Genomic DNA, 25,697 nt, shown 5'->3' with positions numbered 1-25,697 from the left:
TACATATTTTATATAAAGTGAATCATGTCATTATTACCTGTGTGTACATAACAATGTAAAAATCAATTACGTTTTTATTTTCTAATTTTCTATTTTTTTTTGGTTTGTTTTGTTCAGAAAACGTTTGCGGTCATCCTCCAGTGCCTGTCAACGCCAAACTCGTCCGGGACGGGGCTAAGGCCACGTTCGTTTGCGACGACGGTTACAGACTCTTCGGGTAAGCATTATACTACTGACACATATTTTTTTTACCATTGTCAAATGCGACACGCGTTTGTTGTAGGCACTTACCTATTCATTCTCGAGGTGTTTTTTTTTTTAAACGAAAAATATTGTGTTTTTATTTATACAGTTTTCAAATATGTTCAGGTATGACAACACCTTATAAACACTATATAATTTTTAGTTATTTATTTCATTAATTGTTTTAAATTTCATACTCAGGCACTCAGTAGAGAACATTTTTAAATTTATAATAACAGTACAGACAAGGAAGCAAATAAACGGCAGTTTTTATTTTTAATTAAAACTATGCACATCATGTGAGTTAAAAATACGGACTGTATTTTATTGTTATTTAACAGTTAAATAAAAAACACATTTCATATAAATTTAAAACATATCTAAAATCGTTTTTTTTTCAACAATCGACTGGCACTTAATTATAATATAGTGTTGCAACACTATGCAACACATGTGCACTTGGGCGTTATTAAATGATATAAGATATGCCTAAGACATAATCCATAAACCTTAGAGCCTAAAGTTATAGCTTACCATAAACAAACGTAGAATTTAATTTCGATGTTTTAATTGACAATTGTCTATCGCCCCACAGGCCTGAATCGATAACTTGTTCCTCAAACGGCGCCTGGACCGGAGACCTGCCGTTTTGTGGTAAGTCATGTTTGAATATATTTACAAATAATAATAATAGTAAGTACCCTGATATTTGGATATGCATTAGAAGTCACTGTCATCAAGCCCGGATTAAGGGGGGTCTAGGAGGGGCACGGTCCCGGGGCCCATTGATTTTGAGAGCCCATTTTTACCCCCAAAATATTTATTTTGTAATGCGTACAAGTTTTCAAAAAAATTAAATAATTTTAGTTGTAATAGTAATTATAAAATAAAAATCTTCTTAATTTTATATCATGAAAAATTTTTAAATTATAATAAATATAAAAATGTTTATAAAAGGGGAGTTGTGAACTACATCAACTACAAACTTTATTATCCTCGATTGACGATTGTAAGTGGTAATTTAGTACTAAATAATACAATTTTATACAGTCGTGAAAATTTAGAGATACAAGTTTTTGAAGTTATATTTGAAAGGGGGCCCACTAAGTGTATGGTATCCCGGGGCCCAATTAATCCTTAATCCGGGCTTGACTGTCATCATTAAAATCTAAAATTCACCTGAATATATAAAATATAAAAGAATACAAAGGATATCTATTTCAATGTAGGTAGTTATGTATAGCCATAATAATATATATTATATAGGTGAGCCAAAAACTCGCAACATTTTTTGGTTTTTTCCTGTGTATAATATATAAAACGTCGTCTCAGAATGAAAAGGTTCTAAATCAATTTTTTCGAAAAATGGTTTTTTTGCATATTATTAGGTATTTAATATTTTTTGTTGTATAATTCAATCCTGAAATTGTATAGATCCGTTGATTATTCAATGAGATACAGAGAATGAAAAGGTTCTAATTCATACGTGAATGATAGGTATGGGCGAACTTAAAAACGTTCTCCTGAACAATTACAAAAATTACGTTAGAACCTTTTCATTCAGACTTCTGAGACGACGAAAAGTCATAGACGCCATACGTGCCTAAATAGGAGGAGGATCATTTGGGGTTGGTAGGGTGTACTTTTTGGCAAGGTGTACTTTGGCACACAATTTTTTTTTTTTGTCTCATTGACCTATCACAAAATTACAAATACGCAGATGGCCAATGCATTACAATTATGAGACACATAATGCGTATATATAACCTGTATGGAAGTAATGTACCTATACATTTATTATTTATATGTATGTGATTGGTAGGTATACATCATAACAAAAGCTATTTCCAACTTTCAACTTTCTAATTTTTGTAATTCATTAAAATATTAAATATGTATAAGGCGTATAACTATTAACCATTCACTGCCATAGTGCCATATATACAGTCATAAACATATACATAAAAATATACATGTATTTAATATTTATACTATCATAAAGCAAAAGTGGTCTGCTTAAATGTTGGCACCCCTATACAAATACTCTAATAGCGCCATAAGTGCTAGTGTTATACCTATTCTAATTTCTAATATTAAACTGTTTCCCCAATCCCCATTGTCTACCTAATTGTACCTATACATACATTGGGTCACCGCTCACCGGTGCATGTATTATATACATACATTTCTTTATAATATATATAATATGGTACTATCTATAATATATACGTCTACACCCGTCGATCATAAAGACTTATTATTCAAATACTTATACTAATACTGCCGTCATAAGCAAAAACGCCGTAAGTCCCAAAAAAATAAAAAATGAGGTAATAAGAAAAAAATTATTTTGAAATTCGGCTTTTGTAGATGGCAAAATATGCCGTATGTCTGAAATATTATCAATAATCAAATAACTAAAACACCGTAAGTAGTAGAAAAAATCGTGGGTACTAGATAATAACGCCGTTAAATCACTATACTAAGCATTAACGCAGTAAGTATAAATTGTTGAAGATACGGCATTTTATCTTAGTCCGTAGTACAAATTATAATTGGCGGCGTTTTGGCTTAGTTGTTACTGGTTTACTTGTTGACTTAGAAATAATATTTTTGTTTTGTGAATTCATTAAAATTTAAATGTAAAAATAATTTTATCATATCAGAAATTGTTACTAACGAGTTACGGCATTCTTGCTTTTGAATAAAGTATCAAAAGTTTATACAAATACTATGGCACAACTTGAAAAGTAAAATATCTTGTCAATTATTAATTTAATCATATTTATTATTATTTCATTGCATTCGTTGGGTAAAATTACATAAGAAACCATATTAAAATAATTAGAATGTACAAGGTGTTATGATTTTATGAAAATACAAAATACAAAAATGCGTTTTTCTCAAAATCGTTTTTCGGTGACCTACGGCGTTTTCGCTTATGACGGCAGAATACTTCAAAAGTTTAAGAACGATTCTTGATTACTTGTGCCTTGTGGTGTATTTTTTTCCGCATACATATTAAACGCAAACGCACTCTCCGCCCGTTTTTATGTAGGTAGGTACCTAACCATCTATATATTATTTTAATACCCTATGGCCTATATACTATACCGGCTAACTCGACGTTTCTGTGTATTAATTAACGTTATTTCTTTTCTTCTTCGTGTTGCGTATCGCCCAAGAGTACAAAAACGAACCGGGAAATGTATTTTTCTCCTAAAAAAGTTTTATTATTATACAACCACTACAATATAGTATATTATTATTATTATATATATCACACATTCACACTAGTATAGGAACGCGTGTTTTTTTGATTACGAAACTACTATATTATGTTTGTACGCAATATCAACATATTATCATTAAGGTAGGCACATCATGTTACTATTATTCATTATTATTATGCAGTAGGTGCAACAGTCCACGGGGCACAGGCGCTGATCTCAGGCACATCTCATGCCAATTATCCGTTCGCAAATATATATTTTTTTAAAGTGAACGTTTATTAACGTACCTATATTTAACAAGAATTTTTCACATTTAGGTTTTAAGGTTCCTCGTTTCATGACGATTGAATTCCAATAATATGTACGATAATTTCATGCTTTTATGAATTAGGTAGGTACTCGGTATAGGTATCATCCATACATCATATTATTTGGTGATATGCACAGGAAATTGTACTTACCTATATACCGGGCAGACACTAAGTTTGTTTATATTTTTTGTGACTCTTATATTTGGCTGCAGCATAATTGGTTCCCGTACCTAAACATTATTGACAATTTACATCCGAATTAGTTCCTGAGTTCCAGATAAAGACGTTCTAATTGAAACATATCATATTAAACTACGATGTACAGAAAAATATCTGTAAATTAAGACTAAAAGTAAAAATATATTTATAAAAACAGAAATGGAAACATTTTATTAAAAGTAAATAAATAGATTGCAATTTATAAGAGTAATATTTGTTAGATATACATTTTTAACTCAGTAAAATAAAATATCCAAAAAAAACTAAGAAACATTATATTATGTTTATAATTACATATTATATTTATTCCGGGATTTATTCTATATTTTTAATAAAAATTAAAAACATTATGGCCATTTATTTTGAAACAAAAAACACAGTTTTTATCAACACCTGCATAATATTGTATAAAGTCCTATAAATACGTATAAAATGGAAATGAAAATTTAAGATGCTTTTAATATAATTCGGATATACCCCCTTCGTAACAACATGTGAATCAATTCAGATACACTGGTATATTTTCTAGACATCTCTGTCAGGCAGGTTTCTTTTCACATTTGGTGTATTCTACCACTCCAAAATCAAGTTATTATACTAAACATTTTTTACAATAATTTCTGCTTCTAATGGATTATCGAGACGGCATTATTTATAATACATTCTAGAATATCATTTTTATGATTTAGTTGAATTATAAATATATGGGACATCAACTATAACCAATACGTATAGTAAGTACATATAGATACATATATTATATATAATTCAATTTCAACCTAGTTTGGTGGCTTATAAACTGAGACGTTTCTTAGTTCCAAATTGGAATGCCTTAATAAAGAAAGCACTCTAAATTTTAATCCTTATAAAAAGTATTTTTCTTTCTTACTTTTCTCATCATGATTACTGACTTATCAAGTTTCGGCACAGAAGGCAATAATAATATATATGTACCTCCTATTCCTACCTAAATAAGAGCCAACCAAATTGTCCAAACTACATCACAGCTACATAGGTATTTTTTTTTTACAAGAAATACCTACCTACCTACTGTTTGATATTATATATTAATTGTTTTCTGTTCTATAGTGGATTAAGAAAAGATTTAATTTATAACAACAATTACGTCTCGTGAGAAATATAAATTATTACGTTTTAATTATAAAGCCCGCAGTAAACAATAGTTATAATTGTTTACATAACCACGGTTTAATAATATCGACCATACTAAATACACATTTATAACTAGGTCGATGTCTATGTCGATGTTTTGTTTTTTGTATTTCGTAATCGTTTGTAGGAGGAGCCGTCGAGAGTTCTAACAAACAATTGGATTTTTCGACTATCATCTATGTATAGATATTATTCAAAGTTTTTCCTAGCCTTAAAATATACCGGAACTCTGTAAATTGATTTTTAAAATATCTACATAAATTAATAGGTAGCCGGTATCTCAAAATTATTAAGAAACACGAAAACAATGACAGTTCAAATGTTGTTTACCAATAAATAGTAATATATTTTAGATTTTCATGATTGTGGTGGATTTCTAATGTAGTAGGTACCTACAATAATAATTATTCTAAACCATATTATTAAACAACAAAATAATAAATAATTGTAGAAAAAAATCGTTGACACGTCTTTAGATCACTTGTGACCCGACGCCGCGCCGTCTTATAATATGCTATTATGATTATTATTAATGTAAATATATGTCCGTTTTCGGATCCACAGGTACCAACGTGGCTGTGCACAAGCCGACCAACCAGTCGACAACGGCCAGGGGCGGAAGTCCGGGAAACGCCAACGACGGCGACCCAACGACAGTGCACGATGGCCGGAGGTGTACGGAAACGCTCAAAGAACCGTCGCCGTGGTGGTCGGTCGACCTGCTACAACCGTACCCGGTCCGGGCGGTGTCCATCACAACCAGAGGATGTTGTGGTGAGTGCCTATATATAATATAAACAAATGTTATCAATAAACATTAATTATTTATTCAAACATCGTCGCTCGCATTGTCACCGTATCTGATCTGACCATAGTTATTAAATAAAAAGTATCTTCTAATGCTCATATTGTAAAAGTTAGAATATTCAACGATGCGACCAGCTCCTATGATATAATATTATATTCGGCAATAATATATGGTAATACTATTGATACCGGTAGTAAAAATGTTCCGGACTTCGGTGTCTTCTACATTTAAAATATACAGCTAGACCTACGAATAATTTATATTTTGAATATTTTTCGTCGGACACGAGTACCTAACAAAAAAACAACAATATGGTTTCATGTAAATTTTTATTTAAATTACAAAAAAATGGCGTATAATATTATTATTGCTTTTAATATTTCTCGATTAAAATATAAACAACGGCCCGTGGACGAGCGAATCTAATAAAAAAATAACCGTCCGAATTCATTTCACATCTATACTACCCCGTGTGCACACGCGCGTACGGGCTATAACTATAATATATAATATATATTTTATTAAATTTTTTTACCTATATAAACGGCAAAACGTATTATAATCTAGGTTAGCCGTGTATTCGTAATAAAAATAATAATAATAATAACATTATAACAGTGTAATAACGACAATACGACGCAGTTTTTCGTGAATATTTTTATTTGATAATATAACGTTTGTAACGGGATATCGTCTATACATTATGACATTAATTTGCAGTGACAGTAAACGACAACGTTCGATTTTATACAATATTATTTTAGTTTGTACGATATGAAAAATAAAAATACGATAGCGCGAAAACCGTCACCCTATAAAATAGTGCTAGAACCCCGACACCCACCCCGAACACGTCGTGCACTGTGAATTTAACGGTCGGCTGTGAAACTACTGACGACCAACGACCGATTATTGTTGTAGGGCTAAAAATTACTTATATTATTATTATTTTTACTATTATTATTTATCGTGTATTATGATACCGCTGCACAGTCATCGTCATATATAAATAAAATCTCTTTTCTACAGCGACAGTCTATATTTTTTTTTTTATCTAAGAAATTTATTATTGGAAATCAAAAATATAATAATCAAATTACAATATTACACAAAAACGCGCAGGGTGGAGTCGTGATGGTGTAGAGAGGGAGGCAGTGTATGGCTCCCCCCCGGCGGGGCTAGGGCGGCGTCTCTATACGATATCGTACCACTGCACACGCGCATTACAACATAATAACATTATAATAATATTATCATCGTAACGACGAAACGACTTATTAATATTCGACAAAAAAAAAAAGAAACACTACTCGACGTCGGACACGTCCAGCTCGCTGATGACCGGACCGCCGAACGACGACGGTGGCTGTTGCGGCTGCTGCGGCGGCTGGCGGCGCATCAGGTTCTTGCCCAATTCCGGCAGCTTCTTGATGAGCATATCGAACACGGGGTCGGGCAGCGTGCGCTGCAGAACGTTGAGCAGCTCGGTGGGCTGGCCGCACACCACAACCGCGTTGGCCAGGTGCTCGACGCCCCGGGCCGCGTCGCCTTGTTCCAAGTACGACTCTCCCATCTGAACCTCCTGCAGGAAGAACCGCTGCACGGCCTGCTGGTCGGTGAAATCCGGGAACGCCGACTTGGCGGCCCGCGCCGCCAGCTCGTGTTCCTTGGCCAACAGCCGCTTTTTGCGCAAGTTCGACTTGAAGTTCGGGTCGCTGCGGCGTTTCCGGTCGAAGTAGAAGCAGTAGCCGACGAAGCACAGGCCCGCTATGCCGGCTGCGGCCGCGCTGATGGCGGTCTTCGAGACCTCGGTCTGTGGACAGTGAAAATAAAATATAATAGTAAAATATTCCAGCAAAATAATAATTTATTGTTTTTTGGTTCAAACGCAAGAATCGGCCAACACGACAAACGAAATCCGTCGGCCGATTTCGATAATATAAATACGCTTAGAAAACCCAAGGACCCCGAGCCCGAGTTTCGACGCATACCTATAACCTAATTGCGGTTTAGAACCGAAACGTATTTGTTGATACGATCTTTTGACCGCGCGTCGGAAGGTTGCAGCAGACAGCAGTGAACCTACGTGGTGTATTATAGTTTTTATACGAATGCGACGTGTGACGTTGTCAAAAGAATAATACAATAACAATAAAAAAATTAATCTGTTCAGGAGAGTAAGAGACTGTGTATATCGCATTATACTTATTATGTGACGTACAAATGGTACCTCATATTTGTATACAGAAACTAGTTTCAAGTAACGATGGTAATGAACCTGACGCCGTCGCGCCACTGCTGTATCGCCCACGACTTTTTTTTAACTCGTACGGTTAAACGTTTTTGTTCGTATTCTAGCCATCAGAATATTATAACTAGCGAAGGACATATTTGCCCTTCACCAGACTGCAGTGCAGTAGAGGAACATGACTATGTGGATCATTTGCACGCCACACCCAATTTAATTATTATATTTTTTTTTGTATACAACACTATAATATAATAATTATAATGGGGAAAAAATACACACGGTCAGGTCCACTCTACCCAACTACATACATAGAACCTTGATACAATAATTCTCGGAAATATATACATAGTTTCCTTCAAACTAACCGTTGAGTATTCGTATATTTTCTTGCAGAGCTCAAAATGCACGATAATTATAATTTATTTCAACCCTCTACCACAACCAGCCCACATACCCAACGACCTTTCTCCTAAACGCAGACAATCGACCACGATTCACAAATTTATTATTTATTAGCGGTTGTACGGATAAATTATCATCAATAAAATGTATTTAAAAAATTGACTAACGAAATATATATCGTGCATACAGGTCATCAACCTTTACAAGACATAGAGATCAGGGTCGGGAATAGCAGTGCGGAATTGCAGAGGAACCCACTGTGTGCTTGGTTTCCAGGAACTATCGGTAAGTTTTTCTGAGATCTAATACAGAAGCATCTATAATATAGAGGGTAACTTACTCACATACAATAAATCAAAAAACTCTCATTGAGCGGTCGGTCTGATTATACGACTTTTTTTTAGAGGAAGGCACGACGAAAATCCTTAGCTGTGCGCGACAGATAGTTGGGCAGCACGTCTTCCTACAACTGGTGGGCGTCGAGGGATCGCTGTCCCTGTGTGAAGTTGAAGTCTATTCCACCGAAGGTTAGTTTATGTCCATTGTATTATTACGGGGTAAATATAAAATTTAACCTTTATCCATAACCTGACGTCATAATGTTATATCAGACTTTTTGTGTGTAACTATATTTATTGTCGTGTTGAAACTGTTTATAGAATTTTCCATCGATCGCTGCGCGCCGGGCAGTTCATCCGCGCAAACGGACGTGGCCGTTTTTGACAATAAGTGTTACGAGTTCAACGTGAACCGGGGCGCGTCTTTTGCCGATGCCCGGCAAAAATGTCAGGCAACCGGCGGCGATATCGTGTATGGTTTCCGCGGGTCATCGTCCACGTTTCTGGCCGCAGAGCTCGAGCGGCGGAAATCTCGACTCAAAACCCAGTTGATATGGATCGGTGCGCAAAAAGAACCTGGCCTTACATCCAGGACGTGGAAATGGGTCAACGGTAAGGATATTATCATGATAAAAATTACATGAATATTATATTATGATCAGGATGGGGAACGAGACGTATATACCTAATAATATTATACCATTTCAATTTATCTGCCGCAGGTGACGTGATAACGAAACCTTCGTGGGGAAAAGATCAACCGAATAACTACAACGGTGAACAGAATTGCGTGGTGCTCGACGGAGGCCGCGAATGGCTGTGGAACGACGTGGGATGTAATTTAGATTATTTACATTGGATTTGTCAATACAGTGAGTGTGTCGATACTACGCGTAACTTAACCCAACCCGTAATAGAGAGATTCCCCACACCGACAATAACAGTTTAAAAAATTAATTTTCACGAATTTTATTATGCGCAGCACCGACCACCTGTGGGAGTCCCGACATCAAGGTGAACAGTACGATCGCGAGTCCGTATACGTTTAAGGTGTCATCAGTTATTGAGTACGTCTGTCCGGAAGGGCACGCTACACAGGGTTCAGCCAAGAGGACGTGTGGCTCTAACGGGTTTTGGACCGGGTCGGCGCCGACGTGCAAATGTAAGTATGACGGTAACCTACAGCCCGACAAAATCCAAAACATCTGATAGATCATTGCATATCACGATTTACCAACGGTATACTTATATAATATATATACATGTACAGATGTCGATTGTGGGCCGTTGAACAGTATAGAAAACGGCACTATCACGTTGCAAGACAATGGCACGACGACGTTCAAATCAACAGCCAAATATACTTGCAACCAGAATTACAGTCTGTCAAATGGTGACGCCAAGAGGACGTGTACCGAAGACGGAAAATGGAGTGGACGCACACCGCAATGTCTATGTACGTACATAATTATACAGGGCGGGCGACGCCGTAAGGCTGGACATTAACGTAATAATAGGGCTAGATTAAATTTAAATTATTTACTTAACTTGTTTTTTTCTTTTTTTATCAAGTAACAACTTTTTTTTCCAACCGAGTCAATTATTAAGAAATATTTTATGTTATATCTATATGATGTATTAATATATATATATAGTTGGGACTATACAGGATTTTAAAAGATGGTTAGGTTAGGTATAATATTGGGATATCTATATAAATGAACACAATTTAAGTTAATTAAATTTCAACTGTTGACTGCAGTCGACTGGTGCGGAGACCCGCCCGAAGTTCAAGGAGCGGCCGTCACCGCTACAGGTCGAAAAGCCGGATCCGTTGCCGTCTATTCGTGTCATCAGGGATTTGTGGCCGTCGGCGGACAACAGGTCAGTGTTACGTCCGTCGTGTTTTATGCTATTCTGTTTTTACTGGGAATTTAGAGTTTATTTATTATTATATATTTATCTATGAAGGAGTTGAAATGCGGACTCGGAGGTGAATGGTCCGGCAAACCGTTGGTGTGTCGATTCGTGGACTGCGGACCACCGCAAATCATCGAAAACGGACTGGCTTCGCTAGTAAACGGCTCCACAACGCACGGTAGCATCGTCGAGTACACGTGCGAACAAGATTACTGGCTACAGCCCCACACCAGCCGCCGACAGATCTGTACTAAAGAAGCGAAATGGTCCGCTGACCCACCCTCGTGCCAACGTGAGTATAAAGATAATAATTGAGTCGTTTTTATGTTAAAAAAAATTACTAATACAAAAATGTATTGCGGTCTTCTTCGACCGATAGTTATCACGTGTCAAGAGCCCGAAGTGCCTACCGGAGGTTACGTAGTCGGCTACGACTTCAATATCCACTCGAGCATCGAATACCACTGCGACCCCGGTCACAAATTGATCGGCACGACCACGTTGCAGTGCAACAACAACGGCGAATGGAATACGACACCGCCGGAATGTCAATGTGAGTTTAAACAATAATTTATATAGGTATAACGTGTACGTCATACACACAAAACGTCATACTTATATTGACAACAGCGATAATTTTCGTTTAATGTGGCCAGTGATCACGGTAGTGTGCAGGTCAAGGTTTGAGAGGTTTGACACTGTTAGCCGATTGGTTACCAATAAACAGTGGATTTTATTCGAGATTTTATTAACTGGTGATCACATTTAGCTAAATTCGCTGCATTATATTATATATGTACACATATTATCCATGACACGCATTTAAGCCTTATACTCATAAGTATGTTATAACTTATAATAAAATATACCTACGTTTGTACGCAGACATTGATTGTGGTAAACTCACGCCGCCTGTTTACGGTACGTTACACTATTCCAACGACTCCACACACCTCGACAGTGAGGTCAAATATAGTTGCAGTAACAACTACAGATTGACCGGAACAGCGATACGACGTTGTCTTGAAAATCAAGCGTGGAGTGGGACCGCACCGAAATGCGAAGGTAACAGACACATTATAATTATTATTTTGTTGAAATAATCGAGGGGAAACAGGAACTACTGCGATCATAACGACGAGGTAACGTCATTTTATGCAATTTTTGGCTTTTTTTTTTAAGAAATAAGATGCCCGGAACCAATTTTACCAGAACACAGTGTACTATCGGTGACGGGCAACGATCGTTTATACGGACGAACTTTGATAAGGACTTCGTCTGATGCTGTTTCAACGTCTACGTACAAGATTGGCGCTCTAGTAAAATATCGCTGCGAACGAGGATACAAAGTCGTCGGCGAACCGATAAGTAATTGCGACGACACCGGTTCGTGGACAGGCGTAATACCGCAATGTGTTTGTAAGTCATAATTAGTATTATCAGTAATAATAATTAGTATTCACTCGGTGGTATATATTTTTAATTCAATTTTTAGATGTCGACTGCGGAACTCCCGAAAGTATCGACAACGGAAAATTCAATTTAGTATCCAACGTTACGTATTATGGTTCGGCGGTGTTGTACGAGTGCGACGATCACTTCCAACTCGACGGACACGGAAGAAGATTGTGTCTTGAAAATGGCACGTGGAGTTCGGAAACTCCAAAATGTCAAGGTAAGATATAAATCACAATAATATAATATATAATCAAATCCACAACACAATATTAAACTTACGTATTTCGACGGCATTTGAAGAAATAAATTGTGACGAGCTCAAGAGCGAAAACAGTCTCTCGGTGAGGGTGGCGTCGAGAACAGTCGGAGGGATAGCGGAATACACGTGTCCGCGAGGATATTTCACGATAGACAACACTACGAGACAATGTTTGCCAAAAGGATCGTGGAGCGGGAGACCACCGACGTGTCAAAGTAAATGATTATAATAATAATAATAATAATAATAAAAACAACAATAAGATATTCCCTAATAATTACGATATTTTTTAAACTTTAGTGGTCGACTGTAAGCATCCAGGTCCGATCGAAAACGGTAGAGTCATAATAATGAACGATACCACGACATACAACAGCGCGGCAGAATACCACTGTGTACCTCATTTCCAAAGAATGGGTCCTTACATGAGAAAATGTTTGGATGACGCTCAGTGGTCAGGAGAACAACCATATTGCCAGTGTAAGTTAACACTAACCGTATGTCACAGTAAAAATAATAATAATAATAATAAAATTATTTTTTTGTAGCCATAAATGCAGTAATAAGTGACACCAGAACCTTAGGTCTAGCTGTTACTGTTGGAGGCGGCATTGTTTTATTCCTAGTCATACTTCTTGCCTTAATTTATTTAAGACTGTGAGTATTTTAAAAATTAACATATAAAAATAAATATCACCCAAAATCAATATATTATTTTATTTTATTAGAAAACGGCCAACTCCAGTAAAAAATACAGAAAATGTAGAAGGAGCAGTACGCAAAGAAGAACAGAATACAGCAGTCATGTCATACGCTTCATTAAGTGACGTACAGAATCATATATATGATTCGGTAACAGACTACACATATGATGAACCAAACAGCTACTATGAGCCATCACCAGTCTCTAAAGCAAAATCAGACCACTCTGGAGCCACTGTAACAATTAACGGCGTAGCTATTCGATAATGTTCCAAATTAATGGTTTAAGATAATTGTAAAATTTTTTATTATTGTAAATATAAATTAATTCATATTTAATGTACAAAGTTAGAAATATTATTTAAGCGGAAAAGTAACACATTTTAAAGAATGGAGAATAAAAGAACTCAGGTCGTTTGTGTACCTATGTAAAAGTTTAAGTTGATCAATTATTATAATATGAATAAACTTAAATTATATTGTTTATAAAAATATGTAATTATTATTTAATTTGTAAAAAAATGTGAGCTGTGAGTTATGTTAAATGAGTCATAATTAATATAAGTGTTTGAAGTATTTTTTAAAGTCTTGTGATCAATTTTTGGTTGGTTTCAAATTTCAATTATAACTACTTGTATTTGTATATCATAATAATTATGGTTAATGGAATAAAATAAAACTTAAATATTTTGTCAAAAAATTATAATAATGAATGATAATATGTATCTTTAATATAATCCATATCTAAATACCTAATTTGTATTACCTGCCTACCAAGTTGAGTATTTTAATGTACAATAAATAAAATGAAAATAAATAATTTGAATTGGTTGTTCTTAGTTGAATTAAGTTATTAAAATTCAAAGAATGTAAAAAATAAAATAAAAATTACATTTAAAGTTCTTTTTTCTATTCTAAATATTTAATGATACCTACTTAATTACACAATATTAATTCCATGAATTTAAAGAGATGTTAAGTGCATTATTAAACATTTAAATCTGTTATTTACAAGAATAAAAATATAACATATATCTAAATAGTATTAACTAAATACTCAATAATGGAATGGCACCCAAAACAGATGAACTGGTATGGGAAAATTTAAAAGGAAGGACCATAGCATAGTTTATTTTATAATGTACCTAAACCATAAACTGACTAATCAACGACATATTTTGAGATCAAGAAAAGAAACTATAAGCATAGCGCATGTTATGAATATGAAAGAGGAGGTAAGAGTTCAAGAACTAAAAAGAATAGTTGCTGAATAAAGTAATAAAAGGCAGAGTCAACTTTCTATTGAACAGACTTTACCAGGGTACAATTGAATCATAATTATTAAGTACGGTGTGTTGGTTAAAGGATATTAGTAAAGTCACTACTTTCAGAAAACAAAACAAGTGAATAGAATAGTCACATATAGTTAAATGATTTTAAATTAAGAACAAATCGAGGAACAAATCAATAAAAGTAAGCACTAACTATCTTGATTCTTGATATCTACTTATCTACATCACAACCATAAATAAAACCGGGTATAATATATTATTATACATTTATAATAAACTTGTGTAGTTGTGTTGAATAAATAAAAAAACATAACAACATACAGGGTTATTATTTTTAGTTGATAATTTATTTTTATAATGTATATGGTTGGTAAAAAAACACATTTTGATCAAAATATTCTCTTCAGGTAACAATTATAAAAATGTTGGCTGTCATTAAAAAATTAAGAGATGATATCTCTGAGTGGTTTCAATCAACATAGGGGTGATAAAAATAAGAACAATTAAAAATGTTAAAATTGCATGTACCTACCTAAATTAGATTTTCAAAGAGAAAATAGGTTACTTTTTGAATAATTGAGTGTTCAGTGTTGAAATAATCATCATGTATATTGTATAGATAAGGTAAAACTTGAATTATTTATTATTTCATTGCCCTAATACCAGACTTGTAAAGTATTTGAATAAAAGCATTTTAATACTTTTTTTGTATCCGAATACTATTTTAAATACTTTTTTCTCGACTTTTTTTAAAAAGTATTACGTATTAAGTATACGTATTCTAAATACTTTTATTTGTATTTTTTATTCATTAAAAAAAAATACATTTTTCTAATCCAGAAAAATAGTTTTATCATGAACATCATGAACATTAATTTTATTCTTAGAACGAAATATAATATTGGCCCATGATATGATTATATTCATATGTGGTCAAAATTTATAGATAACTTATGATTAAGATGTATTTTTTTAATTATTAATTATACATTTATTAATGTTAATTACCAACCATTCAAAAACTGACTAGTTGTGAAAAAAGGTATTCTAATAGTATTCGAATATGTATTCTGAATATATCTTTTAAGAACTATTTGAATATGTGTTACGAATACAAAATAAAAGTATTCTTTACAAGACTGCCTAATACCAAATATATTTTTTGAATGAAATTATGGTTTAAAATATCCAAATTTTTCATGCAAATGTTCATTATTTAAATTATTCTGAGAAAATAGGAAAGGTCGATTGGGAGTCCATATTTAGAAAATTTAGTTGGTGACTATTATAATAGTGTTATATTAGGCTCAAGGACTCATAATAGTTTATTTCCTTTATTGTTTATAGAGACCTACACTCTATATAATATAAAACAATTAATAAACCTGTTAAAATCACATATGCTTTTGTTTAATGAAGATCCCTGATTTGTATATTAAACAAATGCATTTAATCAGAAATATTAGTAAAGTAACAATTGACAATTTTTTATTACATACCTAAGTAAAAAATTCATTTTTAAAATTTAAAAAAATCCATTTTAATCTGTAGGATTTTTGGTGTTTATATTTTAAGCTTAGGACAGGTTACTTATTATCTATTTTAATTATGGTAGTGGGAAATATAAGGATTTAACAATTAAAAGGTGTCAGTTGTAATGTAAACCCATTAGTATCATTATATCATTATATAGGTTAAATAGCCAGTATTAGGTACTCATAACATACAATATTTTATATTTGTTGAGAACACACTACATGACACAACATTCACTTTTTGTTCCGCTTATAGTGAAATGAATTTGTAATGTATACTCCCAAGCTCATACATCTTATAATATTATATGTAATATAGTCATATTAAGCATATAAACTAATACCCATTACTCATAGCAAAAGTAAATTATAGAACAGAAATATATATTTTATATTTGATATTCTATATACAATAGGTACCTACTTATATAACGGAAATATAAATTAAAAATATCAATACAATATTTATATAAAATATTCTAGTACCTACCTAGGTAAATAAGGATTTATTACCTATAGGTATATTATAGAAATAAATATTATTTGAGATGCCCATTTAATACTTTGATTAATATGTACCTATAGCCAATAGGCTATAATATATTTATATTATCAAATGTACCGTTTCAGCTTTAGGTAAGGAAGGAATTTAAGAAGAGCATAAGAAGACCGATTTGAAAAAAAAATCAAGATGGTATTATACTGGTAGCTATAAGTATAATTTTCTGGAGTAAAAAATAGGTGTGACTGTGTGAGAGTGTGAGACGATAGTACTATGATTCACTAGACTACTAGAATGATTTGTCTATACTGGGGTGGCGGGGTCTACACCAAGTGTCAAGTACCAGAAATGTAAATTGACCACATTTTCATCTATTTTTAGAATTTTAAGCGATAAACAATCTAGCCAGTACTATATAGGTACCTAACTACCAAAAAAAAAGTTTCATGATCATCAATTTTAACATAGGTAATTACTATTGAATAAGGAAACTGCGGACTTTCAATACATTTTTAGGGGTGAGGCATAAAGCGCTCAAGTACCTACTCGAGTACCTATTACACCAGGCACCTTTAGTTAAGAAATTTGACATTTTGAATTTTGTTCTTGACAAGACAGGTATTTCATGGGAATACAAAATACATGTAGATAGCAGAAAAATATTGAGAAAAAAATCACAAGGCCTACATGTGTAAATGTGTAATAAACACAATTATAAAGAACGATTTTTATAACTGTGGTAATAAATAACAAAACTAGTCTATACCAAAGATGTTTAAAATATTTAATCACGCTTACATCTAATATAGTGTACAAAAATACTCAGAGAAATAGGTATCAACGGGTATACAATATGATAAACAATGTTTTACTTTAAAAACTATGGACTGATAGAAATTTGTTAGGTTTTTTTAAAAACGAAATAGGTAATAATGAACATCATAGTTTTTTTTTATGTGAAATATGTAGTCTCTGAAAACGGAAATAGTACCTATTATTTAATACAATTTTCAAAAAGATACACCTTCGTGTTTTTTTTTTTATATAAGATGATTAATTCAACTATTTGTTTTATCGCTCTTTCATTAACAAAATCACTAAGAAAGAACAGGTTAATGTTTTTTTTTATTTTATTTAACATTTAGAGTACCTATGTGGATAAATTTCATAAAACTGTAAATGCACAGGTAACTCCTAAACATTTAAAATTAAAATCCGTTCATACTCGAAAATAATATTATATCGGCGGGTTGAACGTACTCGAATCGGAGCAAAATACACGAAACATCGGGGCAGTGGCGTGCCGAACAGTCATTTTTTGAGGCAATTGCCTCAAGGGAAATTTGGGTGGGTGGGTAGGTGTGTTAGTATAGATGTGCAACTTATACCTAAAAAAACTTAATAATATTTATTATTTTGAACGATAAAGAAAATAGTGAAAAAACTGTTGGTGGTGGGGAGGGGGATCAAATTGTATAGTTTGCCTCAGGTCTGCTCGTCAGTTCGGCACGCCACTGCATCGGGGGACCTATATATAGGTTAAGAATAACAATAATAATATTCCAGGACAGCGGGAGTCTCCTCCGCACAGCAGCCGTTTTTGGCGACTGGAGGGTGAAGGTCAATGTTACACTGCAAGCACCACGTTATTTGGACCCCAGGACGGCAAAAAATCAATAGCGCAGGGCTCCAGAGACGACCGTCTTGATGCGTGAGACGGGGAGGGGAAAGACGGCGGCCGCGGCACGAGTGGACCCGGCGGCGTCGGAGCCGAACGCGCTGTTAAGTGTCTTAACATGACCATATAAAGTATCATTCAGAACCCGAGTCGAACTTTCACGACGCCGTTGCCGTATAAGGCAAAATATGTGTTTAATAGCGATTCGTACCGGCATCGGCGGCGGCCGACGAGGTTTTTTTCTACGATTTTATCCACGCGAGTTCGTCTCCCCGCCCGCCCACGCGGCGTTTAATGATCGTCGATAGATTTTGACGGATCGCGGAGGTTGTTTTCACTTACCGTGATCATGGCGAAAGTCCGCGAGTGGCCGTCGACGTCCAAATCCAAACACGCGCCAAACTATCGTCTGTGGGCAATTCTCGGGGTGGTGTGTCGTTCGCTTGTCGGTGCACCGCTACTGGCATATGAGAGACAAGACGAAATCGCCCAAGAAACCGATCAATTCATCGCACGTATGGTGCAGGGTCCGGATGAGAAATCACAGTAGGGAAACAAAATCTAAATTGTTGGACACTATGGGACAGAGGTTTATCGAACAATATAGTAAAACATACCGGAGTCCAGACGGGCAGAGAATATCGGCAAAACACACGGAAAAGGGAAAAAAAAAAAAATTACGAATTCAGTGTGTCCACATTAGGAGTGAAACCGACCGGCGGTCTAGTCGGCCACGGTCGGCCCCGATCGGTCTCCTCCGCGCGCGATAACGCCTCGTCCGCAGTGTCTTCTTATCGCATCGTCATCGAATGTGTGTGTGTATAAAAACAATAATACCATCAACAGCTACTAACTACCATTATAGGGCTAACTTACTGCTAAAGCGAGAAATCGACCACCGCCCGCCCGCCCATCCGTTACCGTGACTCACGCCGCCGTCGCTTCGTCCATTCGCTCGTACCACGGCCATCGCTCGACGGACTCATTCGCATTCCGTACGTCAAACGCTCGCTACTACACTACGACTTGGCCCCCGCCGTCCAAACGCCCAGCGAAAAACAATTTTTTCCTGCAATCCGTTTCTTTTTAGACTTCAAAATTGTGAGTATGCCGCGCGAAAACACCTCTAGCCCATGTGCGATTACTGCCCACGGCGCGATGGTATTGGCGTTTTGTTATTTTTTTTATCGTTTGGCCTACATAAATGTTTTAATCATTTGACGAATGTTTAATTATCGTTCGTCATTTCGAACGGTTTCTCTTCGGCGAGTTTGTCCTACGTCGGTTCTGAGACGACATGTCGTCGTAGTCTCGTATGTGACAAACAAAAGAACGTCCTTGAAATTTCCGTATACGGTTTACCTAACTCTACCTATTTTTCTGAATCATAATTATAGAGAAAATAATTACAAAATATCTTTAAGATGATAATGTTTAAAAGTCAACAGGTAATAAATAATGTTGACATTTAAATTATTTTTTTATCATCTTTTAACTACATTCCATTTGACTGATTGTTAATAGTTCAAAAAATATTTTTTTTCGATAAGCGCTAATGTTATAAAAATGTCTAACAAATTTCAAATGACACAACAATTTAATAATATTTACGCATTTTATAAATTATAAACAATATTTTCTCATATTGTGAATAGACGACTGAGTATTTCTGAGCATTGCACTGTTATATTATTCCTGATATTATTCTTTGTTTAATAATTATTTTATATTAGGTATCAGACTAAAAATGATAGAAAAAAAACTTAATAACAAGAATAAAACATTCTCTTGAGTCTCTATAATATTATATTATTGAATGTTATTTTACCCTACTTTTAAATGATTAAAAATGTTTTATATTTTAAGGAATATTTTCTTTTAGTAAATTTATCATAAAAGTATGTAGAAATTAGTATGTTTTAATGCAATTTCATTCAAATCATTTAGTTTTCTAATCGGAAGTTGGATCTTCTATATTACTGATATCCGAACATTTACAGCTGGGAGTCATATCTTATTTTATTTTATCACCTAATTGAAAGGTACTTGGGTTAGATTATGTAAATATTTAAAATTATCGAATCAACGAACAAATTTCCTTAATCTTGGTTTTTTAGATCATGATGCGTGTGTTCTAGGATTAAGTTTTATATTAATATTATTATAGACATTAAAGAGGTCAAAATTGTTGCAATTTAGTGATGACCATAAACGGCATAAGCAAAAGTTGTATTGGTGGAGTAAGAAGTTTATATTTATTACATATTTTCTTATAATCTTACATAACATATAACTATAAAATACCTTTAAGAATGTCAATGAATCATTCATTTTTTTATCAGAAATACCTATCTATGACTCATTTGATTAGTAAGTCAATATTTTTTAGAACAACTATAGAAATAGTGCAATTTTAATATTATAAACATATTAAATAAGTGAATAATTTAGAATGCGATATCTTTTACATTTTAATATTGTCTGAAATAAAACAATTATTTATTTATACTAGAACAAGTGATGAATACAGTAACTTTAATTAGCTTAATTTGCATGAGGTTTTTTATGAGGTTTATTATTATTTTAGAGCGAATCAAGCATGTCACGGAAAACGGCAGTGAGGAGGGCAACCACAAAGAAACGAGCGCAGCGCGCTACGTCAAATGTGTTTGCCATGTTTGGGCAAGCACAAATACAAGAGTTTAAGGAAGCATTTAATTTGATAGATCAAAATCGGGACGGATTTATTGATAAAGAAGATTTACATGATATGCTAGCTTCCTTAGGTACATTTATTATTTGTATTATAAATATTAAACAAAATTAAATATATTTTATGAATATCAAATAATTTTTTAGGCAAAGATCCGACTGATGATTATTTGGAAGGTATGATGAATGATGCGCCTGGCCCAATTAATTTCACAATGTTTTTGACATTATTTGGAGAAAGACTTCAAGGTACAGATCCTGAAGATGTAATAAAAAACGCCTTTGGTTGTTTTGACGAAAACAATGAAGGCGTAATCAATGAAGAACGTCTGAGAGAGCTTTTAGTTACTATGGGAGATAGGTTCACAGATGAAGATGTATGTATTTTTAATTAAATTTATAATTACAGCTTATAACAAAATTTAAATGCACTATTATACATTTAAATTTATAAAATACAATTAAAAAGCTACCCCTGATTTTTAAACTTCAAAAACAAAATCTTATAATTAAGGTGAATTTACTAGTGATGTAGGTATAGAATTATTGCTTGATAGTGTAATCTTAATCTTTTTTCTCTTGTCCCACCCGGGCCGGATTGGAAAAATTCGGCCTACTGAGTTATTTGTATTTTACCGGTCCATTCACAGACTGGCGGCCCTTGGGTACGTTCTTATACAGCGCATAGGTTTTTTTATTTTATAGTCTCTATTTCTTCAACTTATAACATATTTTCAGTCGGTGCGGCTCAAAATTATTGCAGCCCACCGAGTTTTATTTGGTATGTCACTGGGTCAATCTGGCCCTGTGTCCCACCTTTATCTTCATTGAATTTTGTTCTTTATTTTCAATGCATATAGCTTTTTACATCATATAATAACATAATGTCCTTGCTGCTGCAGGCGAGTGCATGCGATTTCTATTTAGACCATGCTGTTCCACCACAGTACAGTGCCTATATGCAGCGAAATACAAACTGTCTTGTTTTTACCTGCATACAAATCAGCCAAGACATGGCGTTAATTACTTAGCTTTATTTATCGTATGAATCTGTAAATTGTTATTAATTATTTAGAAATTTAGATGAGTGTCTAAAACTGCAAAGTAATTTGAACGTTTTAAAACCAAAAGTCCTGAAAGTTACTCTTGTAATATCTAGCATAATATTGGTAGTGTATTTATTCAGGATCCGATTTGTGTTAATTTTTTACTATAATCTATTAGATTTTAATATTATACTCGCATGTTGTTTACTATATATCAATAATCCTAAATAAATTTTCAATAGAAACAAGTTCTTTATCTCATTTTGGAATTATATAATGTAGACATAATATATCAGTATATTATGCTTTAAAATTACTTGTTAAGTATGTAGTAGGCTAGTGCACTTATACTATGATTGTCAACGAAGAGGTTCAAACGATTTTGAAATATAATTGATAAATTTAATTTTTCAGGTCGATGAAATGTATCGCGAAGCTCCTATTTCCAAAGGTATGTTCAACTATATAGAATTCACACGTATTTTGAAGCACGGTGCAAAAGAGAAAGATGAAGTTTAATTGTATTTTTAGATAAAGTAAAATACTTTATTATAAAAATGTACTCAATTAACATTAAAATAATATATTTATATTTATCAAAAATTGTATTATTAAATAATAATTCAAACTAAATAATGGGTGAAATAATTATTTATTAAGTTTATTTATGTAACCTTTTAAGTTTTATATTCTATTAATTATTCATAAACATTCATAAATAATGCATTTATATTATACAACTTTTTTTTTTCGTTACACTTTCTTACGATTTTTTTTAATATTATTTTTTTTATGGTTATTTAGAAATGTGTTTTTTATACTTACATTTATACCTAACCTGTCCATGGTAAATTATCCTTATTATTAGATGTAAATTAAAATTCACTAACTACAACATCCCTCTATTATATCTTGATATTTATTTTATGTTTAATGTTCAGTGTTTTGCGTAAAATATTTTAACGCAAGTCCATAAGTGAATTAAAATAATAATTGTATAGATTATTTAATTCTTTAATTTTAAATAATTTAACAATGCCTTAGCTGTGAGCGTATTGTGTATTACTTATTAACTGAAATATTCAAACTTCACATTTAAGTACTACAATACATAGTAATACACTTACGTTTGTCTTAAGTCATAACCCTTACACACAATGGTGTAAATGAATGCCCATAATTCAAAGAACTAACACAATTCAATGAGGGGTGAATATGAGAACAAATTCGCCACCATAACTCTTTAAATACATGTGTAGTATACACTTGCATTATAATTATTATATAGTAATCTGTAAGCTAAAATTCTTGTCATCCTCCCCCTAAAGAAAATACAAACTATGCCACTGTCATTAATATTATATTACAAATATAAAAGATGTTCTACACCACCCTATTTAGTAGTACAAGTAGGCATTAGCCATTAGGTAAATTTGCACATTATCCAGCTTTAACTAAGAACTAAATCATGATGAACAAAGTAGTACAGGATTATTATCAGCCAGGTAATGGTTCTTATGTGTCTGGATATAACATTTAAAATATGAAATTTTGTTTGATGGCATTTAATATTTAATGTTCCGTATCTGGCAGTGGCGTATTTAGGAATTTTGATAGGGTGGGGGGGAGGATGAAATATATAATAATAGGTACATTCAATAAATACGAATATATTATACATTTTTAAAATCCCCTAACTTGTTGAGATTAATGTGGATTAAGGTGAAATAAGAATTAACACAAATTGTATAGTACCTAATAGCATTTATTATGATTTCATACTAACGACAATCCAGTGTTTAATATGATAAACAAAAAAAATAGTTATAATACAAAATCCCGTTTTCTATTTTTTTGAATGCTCAGTTCATCGGCATGATTATTGTATTGGCCGGTGACATGCAAATAAAGCCAACACATTAAGAGGCCGCTATACCCGTATGTGTTGTCTCCGTCTTACACAAGCACGACATAAATTGTTCACTATTCTCAATAGTGAGCTGTTGGTTTTGATACTAGAGTAAAATGACCTATTATCAAACGTTTAGTTAAGAACATTATCTGGGTCTTAGCGTAGGCGATTTTTTAATATTTTAATTTTCAAGCGAGATATGAGCATTTTTAATTTTTGATATTTTACATACCCTTATTTTTCTCGAAAATGAAAATATCGAAAAATCGCCCGCACCAAGACCCAGATAATGATCTTACCTAAAAGTTTGATAATAGGTCGATTCACTCTAGAATCAAAACTAGCAGCTCACTATTGAGAATAGTGAACGACAATTTGGTATGTTGTGCATGTGTAAGGCAGTGACAACACACGCGGGTGTAACGTCCTCTTAAGGGTCCGTATTACAATAGTTAAACCATTGATTATATAATACAATAATCACATAATCAATGATATTACTAAGTACCTATATTTTACGATATTATTGATATTATAAAGTACTATAATACAGTAGGTTGTATTTATTTTTTCCTAAAACATTGCATTTGAAAATGACATGTATTTAAAATAGAGTAACACACTTTGAATCTTTCAAGTAATTACGAAAAATATATTTTAGATTAGGTAGTTATACCTATAACGAAATAACTAATAAGTAATAGCGTTGTTCTTGGTTTTAATATGTAATTTCGTCCAAATTTGAACTTAAAATGTCTGTAAAAAAATAACCGTTTCATGTATTAGGTATTTAGACTTTTGGGTTACAATATCAACTATTATTAAGAGAATTTTTGTTTTAAATTTTCAATCCTTATAGATATAACAATTTAACTTTTTATAATTTTTGACTACAAAATAATTTGAAAATATTCGAGATTATGATAAATGCTGTCAACAATAAAATTGAACTTCATAGTTTTAATACTTATAAAAAAAAAATCGTGCATATGAATCTTTGATATTTTTCAAATGCTATAGTATATACTTATGAGCCTTATATTAAATTTTCAGACTTTTTGACCCAAATAAATAAAAATGTATTGATATTTATAGAAAAAAAACTAAACAAATTGAATCTTAAAAATATCCGTAATTGAGTTAAAATGAGTATTTTGGAAATGTTATCATGTATAGAAAATTATAAAATGAACATTTGGTGTAAATTTCAAATAGGTATCTACGGTATTCGTTTTTAAAATTACAACAAAATAACAATATCGTTCCTATATTGAGAAATCAAATAATTTTGTTAAAAATTTGAACTTCAGACGCTCGTAAAACATTGCTGTGGGTTTACAATCCACTATTTTTTGATTCTACTAACAACAACTTATGAGAAACATGTATTACATTTGTCGTTTTTTAGTTTTTTGACCAAGTGAAACAAATTTTATTGACAAATTAAAAAAAAAAAAAAGGTGGGTAAGTGGATGTCGCTCTGCAGTACGGTAGGTTACAAGTGGGTCACTGTGTAATGCAGGGCTTAGCACTCAAATCATTTATTCGGGTTTCGGGATATGGGTACTGGATGTATTCGGGTGCTCAAACACCGGAATAAAAAGTTTAAATAACATTCGGGTTTTCAAACCACTATGATTCGGGTTAATATTGGTAATACGGGTGTTGAGTAGTCTGGAAAAAACATAACTTTTGATAACCTT

At 33.1% G+C, this 25,697-nt stretch overlaps 3 protein-coding genes across 3 annotated transcripts in view; 2 read left to right on the top strand and 1 right to left on the bottom strand.

Annotated features, from left to right (window-relative positions):
* The window catches only part of LOC115033894 (sushi, von Willebrand factor type A, EGF and pentraxin domain-containing protein 1), a 157,622-nt gene extending 143,492 nt beyond the window's left edge, over positions 1 to 14,130 (top strand). The window contains exons 2-20 of the mRNA XM_029488630.1: positions 118 to 217; positions 839 to 897; positions 5,744 to 5,953; positions 8,830 to 8,925; positions 9,045 to 9,167; positions 9,300 to 9,590; positions 9,701 to 9,850; positions 9,961 to 10,140; positions 10,249 to 10,434; positions 10,741 to 10,862; positions 10,950 to 11,190; positions 11,278 to 11,451; positions 11,784 to 11,963; positions 12,081 to 12,317; positions 12,394 to 12,573; positions 12,657 to 12,830; positions 12,916 to 13,095; positions 13,164 to 13,272; positions 13,344 to 14,130. Of these exons, the coding sequence (XP_029344490.1) occupies positions 118 to 217; positions 839 to 897; positions 5,744 to 5,953; positions 8,830 to 8,925; positions 9,045 to 9,167; positions 9,300 to 9,590; positions 9,701 to 9,850; positions 9,961 to 10,140; positions 10,249 to 10,434; positions 10,741 to 10,862; positions 10,950 to 11,190; positions 11,278 to 11,451; positions 11,784 to 11,963; positions 12,081 to 12,317; positions 12,394 to 12,573; positions 12,657 to 12,830; positions 12,916 to 13,095; positions 13,164 to 13,272; positions 13,344 to 13,584 (3,233 nt within the window). The 3' untranslated portion in view covers positions 13,585 to 14,130. The remainder of the gene's footprint in view (positions 1 to 117; positions 218 to 838; positions 898 to 5,743; positions 5,954 to 8,829; positions 8,926 to 9,044; positions 9,168 to 9,299; positions 9,591 to 9,700; positions 9,851 to 9,960; positions 10,141 to 10,248; positions 10,435 to 10,740; positions 10,863 to 10,949; positions 11,191 to 11,277; positions 11,452 to 11,783; positions 11,964 to 12,080; positions 12,318 to 12,393; positions 12,574 to 12,656; positions 12,831 to 12,915; positions 13,096 to 13,163; positions 13,273 to 13,343) is intronic.
* Tomm20 (translocase of outer mitochondrial membrane 20 homolog) lies at positions 6,300 to 18,987 on the bottom strand. The gene is given in 2 exon segments (NM_001204924.1): positions 6,300 to 7,800; positions 18,667 to 18,987. Coding segments are annotated over 2 exon segments (516 nt in total). The 5' UTR covers positions 18,676 to 18,987; the 3' UTR covers positions 6,300 to 7,293.
* Positions 18,988 to 19,246: 259 nt separating this feature from the next.
* LOC100163913 (myosin regulatory light chain-like) lies at positions 19,247 to 22,979 on the top strand. Its single transcript, NM_001162124.2, has 4 exons — positions 19,247 to 19,425; positions 20,912 to 21,110; positions 21,184 to 21,413; positions 22,497 to 22,979. Exons 2-4 carry the CDS (start codon positions 20,924 to 20,926, stop codon positions 22,599 to 22,601), a joined length of 522 nt encoding a protein of 173 aa, NP_001155596.1. The 5' UTR covers positions 19,247 to 19,425; positions 20,912 to 20,923; the 3' UTR covers positions 22,602 to 22,979.
* The last annotated feature ends 2,718 nt before the right edge of the window (positions 22,980 to 25,697 follow it).

This window comes from Acyrthosiphon pisum, chromosome A1, assembly GCF_005508785.2.
Source record: "Acyrthosiphon pisum isolate AL4f chromosome A1, pea_aphid_22Mar2018_4r6ur, whole genome shotgun sequence".
NCBI classification, from domain to species: Eukaryota; Metazoa; Arthropoda; class Insecta; order Hemiptera; family Aphididae; genus Acyrthosiphon; species Acyrthosiphon pisum.
The sequence above is the reverse complement of the archived record's forward strand: the minus strand, read 5'-3'. Positions and strand labels throughout refer to the sequence as shown.